The 12,183-nt window shown below is 41.5% G+C and overlaps 1 protein-coding gene across 1 annotated transcript in view; it reads right to left on the reverse strand.

Annotated features, from left to right (window-relative positions):
• Positions 1 to 12,183, reverse strand: part of LOC117384122 (thrombospondin type-1 domain-containing protein 7A) — a 196,040-nt gene that overhangs the window by 168,507 nt on the left and 15,350 nt on the right. Inside the window, exons 4-5 of the mRNA XM_055227765.1 lie at positions 5,250 to 5,498; positions 3,564 to 3,748 (exon numbers count right to left, since the gene is read on the reverse strand). Of these exons, the coding sequence (XP_055083740.1) occupies positions 3,564 to 3,748; positions 5,250 to 5,498 (434 nt within the window). The remainder of the gene's footprint in view (positions 1 to 3,563; positions 3,749 to 5,249; positions 5,499 to 12,183) is intronic.

Genomic DNA, 12,183 nt, shown 5'->3' on the forward strand with positions numbered 1-12,183 from the left:
AGATGTGTACTGACCTCGTAGCTTAATATGATGCATGAGCGGTTTGGAACATCGATGTATGAAACATAAATTACCCGCTGAGCTTTAAGACTGGCTGATGATTCAAAGAGAAATACAAACAGAATCCAGCAGACTTTAAAGGTCGTATATTACACAAAAAGGACTCTCGTGAGCTTTAAGCAGTAGGTCAGAAAATAGCATAACATGAACCCTTTAAGGTACTATTACGTGTACTCATTCTCATCAACTGTATGGGAGACGCACTGTTTTGGAAAGAAAAATCCAATGGAGATTAAAAGCTGAACTTGTTATTATTTTTTTGGGATTGGGTCCACAAACGTTCCATAATAATCTTTTAAAGTCCCTTCCGTTGACAAGAATCATGTCTTTGGGGTTGTAAAATGGCACTGCATTCTGAAACAACTGTGAAACTAAAATTTGCTTTTTAAACAAAAGCTTGTACTGACTAGACTTTGTGCCAGTTTTTGTTTCATGTGGATAGTCCCAGTAATTATAGAGATATTAACCATAAACCACAGCAACCACCAGCAAATTCCACCTGAGAGTTTTGACCCGTCTCCAGCTCAGTTTTAGGGATTCTGGACTTTCGTGTTGTCACGTGGTGCCACTTTCTGAAGATACTGACCTTGGCTAAAGCTACACCTAGACTCTACTAAGCCATTTATAGGGTTTACTAGCTCCTGATCTTAAATAAGTTCATATTGCTGGAAAATCCCCCAGTTTAGCTACTCATTTTAGTTTGTAGAAGTGTCTGTTAAAGGGTAAAATACGTTGTTGTTTTTTTTACTTTAATGAGCCTTTAACCATGTTATAACAGTGTTCCCTCATCATTAGTTTGCTCAGAGTTGTATTTTGATTGATTCATACATGTTTGAGTTATTGTGTGTTGTTCTGAGACTTGAGTGTTCCGAAAATGTAAGTTTTTTAAAGCAGACCTATTATGAAAAATCGACTTTTCAGAGCTTTTAGCCATGTTATAGTTGTTTCCCCTCACCATGTATTTACTCGAAGTTGTATTTGGAGTGATTCGTGCATGTTTGAGCAATCTTGAATCACTTATTTGCAAGACGCCATTTTGATCTCGTTTTCAGTGTCACCGGTACACGCCCACTGCTCTGTACTTACTTCGTTCTCCAATTTTATTTTCTTACTCAGTGACACGTTTAGGATTCAGTAGCGTCGCGTAGTCATTTTGGTACAAATGAGAAAAATCTGCAGGTCGCTAGTGTGATCTGCAGCTATCCATAGGAGGTCCTGGATCTTGTTGTTTTAGATGGATATTGCGATTTAAAATTCTCAAATTATAACATAATGATCCACGAGTGACATAGATTATAACTCTGTAGCAGACACTAGGATAAGAGGTCTTCTTTATTACCTAACAGCAGAAAAATGCTTAATATGTTTTCTTACTATCCATCAACTTAAAATTAAAATGGAAGAAATTAAACCCGACATGACTATTTTGAATTCTGTGTTTTGAACCAAACCAAAGACTCTGCGCTCCTAATTAGAAAAATGCGCGCTGAGGGACACTTTCGCGTGCCTGAAAACCACCTGGAGACCGCGGCATTCGGCGGGGGCATCTTTGATCAGATCTTCCACACTTTCACTGGAGGATTGCGTGGATTTGTCGGGTGCCATGTTTGGTGACAGGTCTAATGTGTGATGTGTGCAGACGGCTGTGATGAAGAGAAAGATAGGCTCCAGCTGCCGTAACCAAAGCAAGGACAAGGATTCCCAGAGGCTGAGGAGGAGAGGGGGGGACAGGGGGGGGCTGAGGGGGGACCAAGGGGACAGGAAGAGGGGGGGATTCAAGATTTAAGGCACTAGTAAAAGTATCCCTCTGTGTTTTTTATACAAAGCGGTGTCAGTCTGATCACCACTCCCGCCGTCTCACCTCAAACACGATCGTTCAATCAGATTTGTTTATTTCAGTGATGCATGTGAAACAAGAGAGCTCATTGGTCACCCATCATTTTGAACAAAATCAAACTTCTCTTACCGTAGATTAAAGTGGGACTAAACACATAAACCCCTCCCACAACAGCATTTCAAATAGAGGCGCTAAACTGGGCAGTACCTGGAGGAATAAAGAAAAGACTAAGAGAGGAGGAGGGGCGGGGTCTGGAGGTATGAGGAACAGTGTGATTGGTCTATCAGGTTCCGCACTTCAAACTCCGCCCCTGCAGCCAGGCGCTTGTAATCGGAAACACCTGGCTGTAATCAGGGCAGTGCTGCGTGATGTTACATAGTACTTGAAATTACAGTAGCCAACACAAAAATATTGCTAAGATATTTTTTCCCTCCCTTTCTTTTTTCCTACTTAGCAGCCATATTTGTTTACAAAACGGACGAAGTAGTAGTAGTAATAGCAGTAGTAGTATAGTATATATAGCTCTGAAACTCATTTTTAACCAGATAAAAGAAAAAAAAAAATATATTAATTTACGAATAAAGTGATATAGAAAATATTTTTCTTTTGTTATTCGTAAAGATGATGATACAGGGTTAGGCACTGAAAAAAGTTCAAGTGTGATATTGTAAACCCAGTATTGTTTAAGTAGCAGTGACGACACCTCAAACATACCCAACCCAAGTATAGGGCGGTGGTGGAACGTAACAGTCAAAGTAGTAAAGTACTGTGCTTAAGTATAAATTTGATGTATTTGTATCCACTGTACATTTTACAGCGGACATTTTATACTTTTACTTCACCACATTTGAGAGCAGGTGTCACAATTTTTAACTGGACTGAAAAGTAAAAGTTTTTTTTATTATTATTATTATTGTTCAAGACCTGCTAAAAGGCTGAGGGTTTATTTTTAACATGTTCATAATTTCAACAAACAAAAATATACAATAAAAACAGGTAGAAAAAAACAATTGATTCCTTTGAACAAAATTCAGCACAAATCTTTATCAAAATCACTTCATTTGAAGCCTTATATGACCTGAAAATCTGTGTGAAATACCTTTACTTTGTACTCTTCAAGTACATTTTTAAATAGGTTCCTTAATACTTTTATGTAAATTTATTTTTCATATGATACTTACTTTACTTGAGTATTTTTTGCTCTGGTATCTGTACTTTTACTCCACTTCTTCCACTGGTATAGGGTAGTTTTCATGGACACCTACTTCTGTTAACTGTACATAGACTCAATTATAAACTACGTCACAGTTTGAGCAGTTGTTAATATAGATTATTTTTTCTATAGCAGAAAAAAAATATGTATTGTTTTTGTAAAAGTCAGTCTCAAATCTGACATCTAATAGGGAAATAATCATTACTCCATACCATTTTTGAAACGAAATAAAAACAAAAAAAATGTTGCAGTAGGAATTTAGTGGAAATAATGTCCCTCTGTATAGAGTTCAATAGAAAGATATATGACTAGACAGACAATATAGATTATACATCAGAATGAACAACAACCTCAAAGGCACATACAGGTTTGACCAAAACAACAGAAATCATTGAAGACACTTAAACGAGAAAATAGACCCCCTGCAGGTGAGTAAAGAGAAAGTGGCCGTACCTTTGTCCTTCTCCTGTAGTTGGCTGATGTATGTGAGCACCTCAGCGTTGGCCTGGACACAGTAGACCTCCCGAGTCTGCAGCCCTCCCCCACATAGACCTGTCAGGTTACCGCGGCGACGGTCCTGTTGGCTCAGCAACAAGTCCACCCGGCACTCGCTCCACTCGGACGTCCTCCATGTGTACCTGGTGAGAGGGAAGACACGTGGAACTATATGACCGATGGACTGTGAAAGGACGAGTGACGAGACCTCAGGAGATAAATATGTCATAAGAACAGGCTTTTAAGAAACATGTTTATATTTGGCATGAAACAGAATTAAGCTTCAGTGATCAGGGCACTTGTGTACCACACCGTGATGAAGAGAGTGTACCACACAATGGAGGAGGAGATGGACCACACCGTGAAGGAGGAGGAGGAGGAGGTGTACCCTCCGTGATGGAGGAGGTGTACTACATCATTATGGAGGAGGCATATCACATGATGATGGAATGGGCGTACCATACCATGATGGAGCAGGAAGTACGGGAAGTACATCCTCTACTGTCTGGATGTCTGGATTGACATCGTGGGGTGGTGAGAGGGGCCGATGGCACAGACTGGCAGCCTTGCTTCTGCCAGTCTGCCCCAGGGCAGCTGTAGCTATAACAGTATCTTACAACCACCAGTGTGGAGTGAACGTATAATGCACTGTAAAGTGCTGTGTGAGTCCTGAAAGTTGCTCTATGAATTCAGAGCATTGTGGGACGGTGCTAAACTATTCTGACAGTGAAGCCTTTAAAGTGAGTCCCAGAGCTGTGTGAGATCAGCACTGCTGAAGACGCTCTGCTTATTACTGGACTATATGATTCAAGCCAGGCTTTTTACAGTAATGTATCACTAAATATCTAAAGTCCCCAGTCTATGGACATGCAGAGCTACAGTGACATCATAATAAAAGAAATAGGAATAACACGTAATGAAGCCAAACTTGTGAAAACATTTGTTTGGAATAAATCATGTCCAAATCTCATCTCCTCAGCTCCAATTAAGAGCAGATACATGTGCAGTGTGTCACCAGGCTTTGATATCACATGGAGCGCAGTGATTCACAAAAAAACAGACTCATTTTTTCACATTTTGTAATATTCTATGCCACTAATCCCAAATCCCCCATTTAAATCTCATTATGTTCCACTTCACATATTCCTCCAGTTGCCTTCATTACGCAGTTTAAAACGTATTTGTTTAGAAACTTTTCAAGGGTCTGTAGAGTAGAAGAAAATCAAATAAACAGCAGGGACAGTGCAGGCTGAGCTCACAGTTATTACTGATACAGATCTGGAGAATCACTCATTATGTTTCTCCTCATGAAAACAGAGAAATTAAAGTAACTGAGCGAGTCTAAGTCCACTCTGAGTCCAACCAGGAAAAGGAGAAAAGGACAAAAATGAGGAATATTTGAATGAAACTGACATACTGCTGCCAAAAGGTTGGACACACCCTCTCATTTCATGTTTTTGTTTATGTTTAGTATTCTTTTCATTTTAGATTCATGCAGTAAACATGAAACAAGATATATGGAATGATGTGGCAAGAAAAAAAACTCGAAATATGTTTGATATTTCCGATTCCTCAAAGTATCCATCCTTTGCTTTGTGGACAGCTTTATTCACTACATTCCATGTGTTCATGCAGTGGACTTACTTGGGGCAGGGTGGCACGGCGTCACCCGTTGGGTCACACTCCTCGCTCTCCTCCAGAGGCTCACACTGGGCCCCTTCACCCGTGGACAGCTGGGTCACCTGCCTGCTGCGTGTCCGGGTGCCACGAGGAGAACCTGGGTCGGAGCAGGGCTTTGAGCACGTCGACCATGGGCTCCAAGGGCTCAGCTGGCAGTCTCTGGGCAGGACGCAGGACTGTAGGGTGAGGGGCAGGTCCCGTGGGGTGCACAGGCTGGGACACAGACAGAGGAGAGGGTGAAAACAGGTACATTAGAGTAGTGTTGTCACAATAACAACAGACTTGATACTCAGTGCCGATTCTGATACCACTCTTAGTTAGACAATATGTGATTTTCAACATTAAATGGTAGCACTTTTTTATGTTCCCATGTGGCCTTATAAGTGTGTAATCCTTCAGTGTCCAGTAGGTTCATAGTGGTCCATGGGTGTATACTAGTCTATGTGTCTTATACTTAAGATACAGCTTAAGATCATCAAGATCATTCAATCATGTAACTTTCTGCAGGTTGCGCGTCACCTGCATGGTTCCATGGAAACAGAAAGTTATAACCATACTTCGGAATATTCTCCAAGGAGATAGATAGTTTTATGCCAAACTGTGAAAGATTATATGTTGTACAACAATTTCATGGAAACGAGTAGGAGAAAGCCTTCTCCTGGCCAAATAAGAGTCAGGTCTGTGGAGTGGCTGCTGTGAGTAAGTATGCATGTTTTACAGTGCAATAAAACCAACCAAAATGAAAACAAAACCATGCTTTTATTTTAGTCTATTTATGACTAAAAAGTTACATACATATGTGAGTAGAGTCAGGTCTGAGCTGTCCAGAAATGTAAAGCAACAGGTTCTGAATAACAAATAATAATAATAATGAAAAAATCATATTTTCCAGTATAACTCAATTATTGTCAACACCATTAGACACACAAAATCAGTTTGATTTGTACTCTTGTATTGTATTTGTTGTGTTCTATTGTATTTTTGCATGTTTCGTTCTATAAAACTGCACAGCGTGGTTGTTTTTAAATGTGCTTTAGCCATAAATTTGACTTGGCTTGACATGCGACCCGGCCCTGGATAAGCAGAAGAATATGGATGGATGGACTTGACTACTTGACAAAAATTTGACCTTGTAATCTATATTATATATATATAATCTATATTATAATAAGGCTTATTTTAATAAGTTAGTTTAATGCCATACTGTGGAGCATTACTCTTTTTTTTTCATCTTTATTTATACAGGGGACCCAATGAGAGCACTTGGGCTCTCTTTTTCATGGGTGCCCTGTTTAAAATTCAACACAAACCGAAAAAACTATCAAAACAAATAAGTCCATATAAAGCATCAATAACAAGGTCAGGTGTGTGTTACTAGCTCACTAACATTCCGCAATACGGCCCCATGATGCTCTCGGTGAGTTTGAAACCCACTGTTCCCACTATTCATAAATTTCAGGCAAATTATTCCTTCCAGAATTTAAAGGATTTTGTGAGGGCTTTTCCCCATTCACATATTTTGAATTGCTTAATTGCCATGGTAACAGAGGACTGTTGCCGCATTGCCACATTAAATGTCCTATATTATGTGAAATTGAGCTTTAAGCCATGTTATAATGTTGTCACCTCCTCAAAAACATACCTGGAGTTGAGTTTTGTTTCATTCCTGGATTATTAGTCTTCTTACATCTCCAAAGCTCGAAATGCTCTGTTCCACCTTGTGATGTCATGGTAGTTTTCAAGTTAACAGCTCTTTTTATCTTTTGTTCAGCAGAGATGGGCAATTCCAAGATTGAAATGATCCAAATGATTCTAGTGAAGGTACTAGAATCAGGGAGTTTAAAACACAAGGGAGTGCTTGTTTCCTTTATCACCACTCAATGACATCACAAGGTGGAACAGAGTGTTTTCTGTTTGAGAGAAGAACTCATCCTAAACATGTGTGAATGAAACAAAATACAACTCCAGGTCTGTTTGTGATGAGGAAACATTATAACACAGATCAGAAAATAGCGTATTATGGACCTTTAAGTTGAATAAAGGGGCCGTCCTGTGTGCGTGCTCCTGTGCTGCTCATTAGGAGGCAGTGAATCCTTCTGCCCGGGCCCTGGGTGTCTCTCCCCAGGCGGAGGACCTGATGTATGAGGTATTAGTGACACTGATTACAGTCTGGATCATTTACAACGCGCTAATTTAGGCTGCCTCTTCACCTCTACAAGATTTGTCAGGGACTTCATTCAAACTTAGTGTCAAGGTAATGGAATGCCCAATACGAGAGGGATGTGATGAAGAGGAGATGGAGAGGTGGATGGTTCTGCTGCCACGGTGTAGACTGGTGTGGGAGTATACGTTGAGTAGCACTGAAATGGCTGTCTTGTTCCTTTATATATTTTGTGTCAACCATGTATTTATTTATTTTATTTAACAATTACATCATTACAAGCACCCAGCCACATACAAATACAACAATAGTATCCAAAAATGTATACACACAATAAGACACACATTCAATCAATATCACTGTGGGACAGCTCTGTCTAAAAGTGATTAGGACGAGGGCTGGGGATCTATGGCTGCCTCACAGTTTGATTTGATCATTCTGAGGCTTACGAGACTCTGCAGGGACCAAGCATTATAACAGCAGCACATCCACTACAGAGGAGCTTTGTGTTTGCAGCGCTTCATGCTGTAGTAGCTCCTCTGCAGACATCTATAAGAGAAAGCACACGCCCCTGTCCTGTGGAGGGACAGTGTGGAGTTAGTTTAGAACAGTTTATCTGTATGTTTTGCACTAAAGCTGCTTTTCAGGTGTGTCACATGAAGCAGGCTCCATCACGGAGAGGGAAAGTTTAAGTTAGTGGCATGTGAGTGTCATTTCCTGTAAAGTCAGATCTGCTACAGAGCTGCTCTGAGTGAGAGGACGGAGGAAGCAGCAAGATGAGGAAGTAAACAAAAGTAAGGCAGAGCAGGAGGCTTCAATCAAACTTCAAATTTTGATTATTGACGTGACTGCATCGATTCAGGATTGTATTATTAGAATCAATGCTGCATCTACAAAAATTAAATTTTTGTAGATTGATTCTAATAATACAATTCGGAATCTACAAAAATTATATTTTTTGTAGATGCAGCATTGATTACGCAGTTGGTGACACCAAGCTTACTGAACAAGGTTAGGTGGAGGCACACACAAAAACAAACCTAGTCCTGTTTTTATCTGGATAAACTATAATCTTGCGTAACAAGATAGATTCTTGCGATATCTGTGAGTTCACAAACTCACAGATATCTCTCGTTTCTCATAAATGTGACTCATAAATGTGTTGAACTCAGTTCAAAGTCCTACACATATGAATCTGGTGTGAGCCAAGTTAGATGAAAGATGGCCACACATCCACAACACCACACATTCTATATGTGTGTGTTTCTATAGGCAAGGCAAGTTTGTTTGTATAGCACAATTCATACACAAGTAAATCAAAGTGTTTTATAGAAATCACAATACATCAAATTAACATTAAAACAGAAGAGTGCAGAATAAAAACCTGTCAGTCATATGCACAGCTAAACAGAACTGTTTTGAGCCTGGATTTAAACACTGTCAAAGTAGAGGCTTGTCTCACATCTTCAGGAAGACTGTTCCAGGTTTTAGCTGCATAAAACTGAAACACTGATTCTCCATGTTTAGTCCTGACTCTGGGCACCAGCAGGAGGCCGGCCCCTGAAGTCCTCAGAGTGTGAGATGGTTCATATGAGATGTACTTTGGTTCTGGTCCATGGAGAGACTTGTTCACAAGCAGAGCTGCTCTAAAGTCTATTCTCTGAGCCACAGGAGCCAGTGCAGAGACCTGAGCACAGGACACATGTGAAGTACTTCCTGGTTCTAGTTAGGACCCGAGCAGCAGCGTTCTGGATGTACTGCAGTTGTTTTAACGCACATTTTGGAGAGGCCAGTGAGCAGGCTGTTATAGTAGTCTAACCTACTGCAGACAAATGCATGGATAAGTCTCTCTAAGTCTGGCTTTGACAGTATACCTTTGATTTTTTGATGTTTTTTAGGTGGTAAAAAGCTGCAGATGTTATTGATTTGATGTGGCTGTTAAAGTTCAAGTCTGAGTCCATTATTACCCCAAGATTTCTAGCCTGATTTGAAGGTTTTAGAGAGAGAGACTGGAGGTGACTGCTGACACTTTCTCTATGTTTCTGTGGGCCAAAGATGATGACTTCAGTCTTGTTTAAGTTTAGCTGGAGAAACTTGTTTTGCATCCACACACTGATCTGTTGGATGCAGTGGCAGAGTGAATCCACTGGTCCATATTCACCTGCTGCCAGTGGGACAGAGATCCGAGTGTCATCTGCATAGTTGTGGTAGGACACATTATTGCTGTGTATTAACTGGTCTAACAGCAGCATGTAGAAATGGAACAACAGGGGTCCCAGGATTGACCCCTGGGTGACCCCACAGGTCAGGGATATATTCCAATTTAAACAAAGTACTCCCTTTTTTCTAGATAGGACTTGAACCAGTTTAGTGCCGTACCAGAGATGTCCACCCAGTCCTCTAGTCTCTGTAAGAGGATCCCATGATCCACAGTGTCAAAGGCAGCACTCAGATCTACCAGGATCAAGACTTTGCCTGCATCAGTGTTCAGGCGGATGTCATTTGTCACCTTGATAAGAGCAGTCTCAGTGCTGTGGTGGAGTCTAAAACCTGACTGGAAAACATCAAAGGAGTTGTTCATTTGGAGAAAGTTAATAAACTGTTGGTAAGCAACTTTTTCGAGAAATTTGCCTAGAAACGGCAGATTTGAGATTGGTTGGTAATTGTTGAGTATCATGACATCAAGACTGCTCTTCTTTAGGAGAGGCTTGATAACCGCAGTTTTCAAAGCTCTTGGGAATGTTCCAGATTGAAGGGACATGTTAACTATGCGAGTGAGTGGTGACAGCAAACTGTTGAGCACAGACTTTAGAAATTTAGTGGGTAAGCAGCATGTAGATGAACTCAGACTGGTGACGATCTCTTGGACAGTTTTGTCAGTTACAGGTGCAAAGTGAGTCAGCTCTAAGTGTCTAGGTGGGTGTAGAGCTGTTATTTGCATTGTTGAATTGATGGCATTGTGTTTGTTTCTATTCATGTGTGTGTTTCTATACATGAGTGTGTTTCTATACATGTGTGTGTTTCAAATATAGATCGTAAAGGCTGACAGTGAGATTATGTGTGATTGTATTGTGCAGCTCTTGACAGTAAGTTTTCCACTGTCCAAATCTGACGTAGCATCTTTATCCCTGACACATGATCCTAATGCCTCTGCGCACACACCATGATGCAGACAGTGTGATCCTTCTTCCCCTCTCTTTCTCTCTATCTTGTCGTCTTCTTCTCTCCCTCCCCTCACCCCCCTCTCTCTCTCTCTCTCTCGATTCTAGTGCCTCTGTTCACACACCAGGATGCAGACAGTACAATGGCTCTCTCTCTTTCTCTCTTACTCTTTTCGCCTTCCCCTCTCTCTCTCTCCATCTCTCTCTTTGTCCTCCTCTCTCTCTCCTTCTCTCCATCTCTGTCTGTGTTTTTAAAAGCCCCTAATGCCGACGCTGACCCACTTTCCCCTGCTCCGAGTCTCCTTTTACTTTTAGTGCCGCGTTTGTTGTCAATGCTCGAGATTCTTCACTTTCATTTTTTCTTTTTTTTTTCTCTTTTTCTTTTTTTTTCTTTATTTGGGCGTAAAGAGGCAGTCATTATTTCTTCATCTGCGTCATGGCGACAGAATGAGGACGCGCTGGTTCTGGTGTTTAAAGAGCGGAGACGATGCTCATTTGAGTTACTGTGTCATTATTAAGGAGAGACTTAGCTGCTTTTAAGAGCCAAATGTGATGAGACGAAGGTCCGCTCGCTTAAAAGGAGGGTTTATGAGAGAGAACAGCGGAGAAAGAGAAGGAGAGAGGGGGGGGGGCGGAGAAGAGACAGAGAGAGAGAGAGAAGCAGTCAGAGCGAGAAAGAGCTGAGGCAGAGAGAAAGGAGAGGGAGCTAAAGACAGAGAGAGAGAAAGAATGAGAAAGGAGAGGGAACTAAAGACAGAGAGAGAGGAAGAGTGAGAAAGGAGAGGGAACTAAAGACAGAGAGAGGAAGGAGAGGGAGCTAGAGACAGAAAGAGAGAGAGCGAGAGAAAGAGAGAGAGCTAGAGCCAGAGAGAAAGAGGCGAGAGAGAGAAAGGAGAGGGAGCTAAAGACAGAGAGAGGGAGAGTGAGAAAGGAGAGGGAACTAAAAACAGAGAGAGGAAGGAGAGGGAGCTAGAGACAGAAAGAGAGAGAGAGAGAGAGAAAGAGAGAGAACTAGAGCCAGAGAGAAAGAGGCGAGAGAGAGAAAGGAGAGGGAACTAAAGACAGAGAGAGAGAAAAGAGAGGGAGCTAGAGCCAGAGAGAGAGAGGAGAGAGAACTAAAGGCAGAGAAAAAGGAGAGGGAGCTAGAGACAGAGAGAGAGAGAGAGAGAGTGAGAAAGAGTGAGGGCTAGAGCCAGAGAGAAAGAGATAACTAAAAGAGAGAGACAGAAAGACAGAGAGGAGAGGGAACTGAAGACAGAGAGCGAGAGAGAAAGAGAGAGAGAAGAGGGAACTGAAGACAGAGAGCGAGAGAGAACGAGAGAGAGAGGACAGGGAACTGAAGACAGAGAGAGAGAGAGAGAGAGAAAGAAGATGGAGCTAGGGACAGTGAGAGTGAGAGAGAAGAGGGAACTAAAGACAGAGAGAGAGGAAGGAGAGGGAGCTAGAGACAGAAAGAGAGAGAGAAAGAGAGAGAGCTAGAGCCAGAGAGAAAGAGGCGAGAGAGAGAAAGGAGAGGGAACTAAAGACAGAGAGAGAGGAAGGAGTGGGAGCTAGAGCCAGAGAGAGAGAGAGGAGA

The sequence above is a fragment of the Periophthalmus magnuspinnatus genome, chromosome 16, assembly GCF_009829125.3.
Source record: "Periophthalmus magnuspinnatus isolate fPerMag1 chromosome 16, fPerMag1.2.pri, whole genome shotgun sequence".
NCBI lineage: Eukaryota > Metazoa > Chordata > Actinopteri > Gobiiformes > Gobiidae > Periophthalmus > Periophthalmus magnuspinnatus.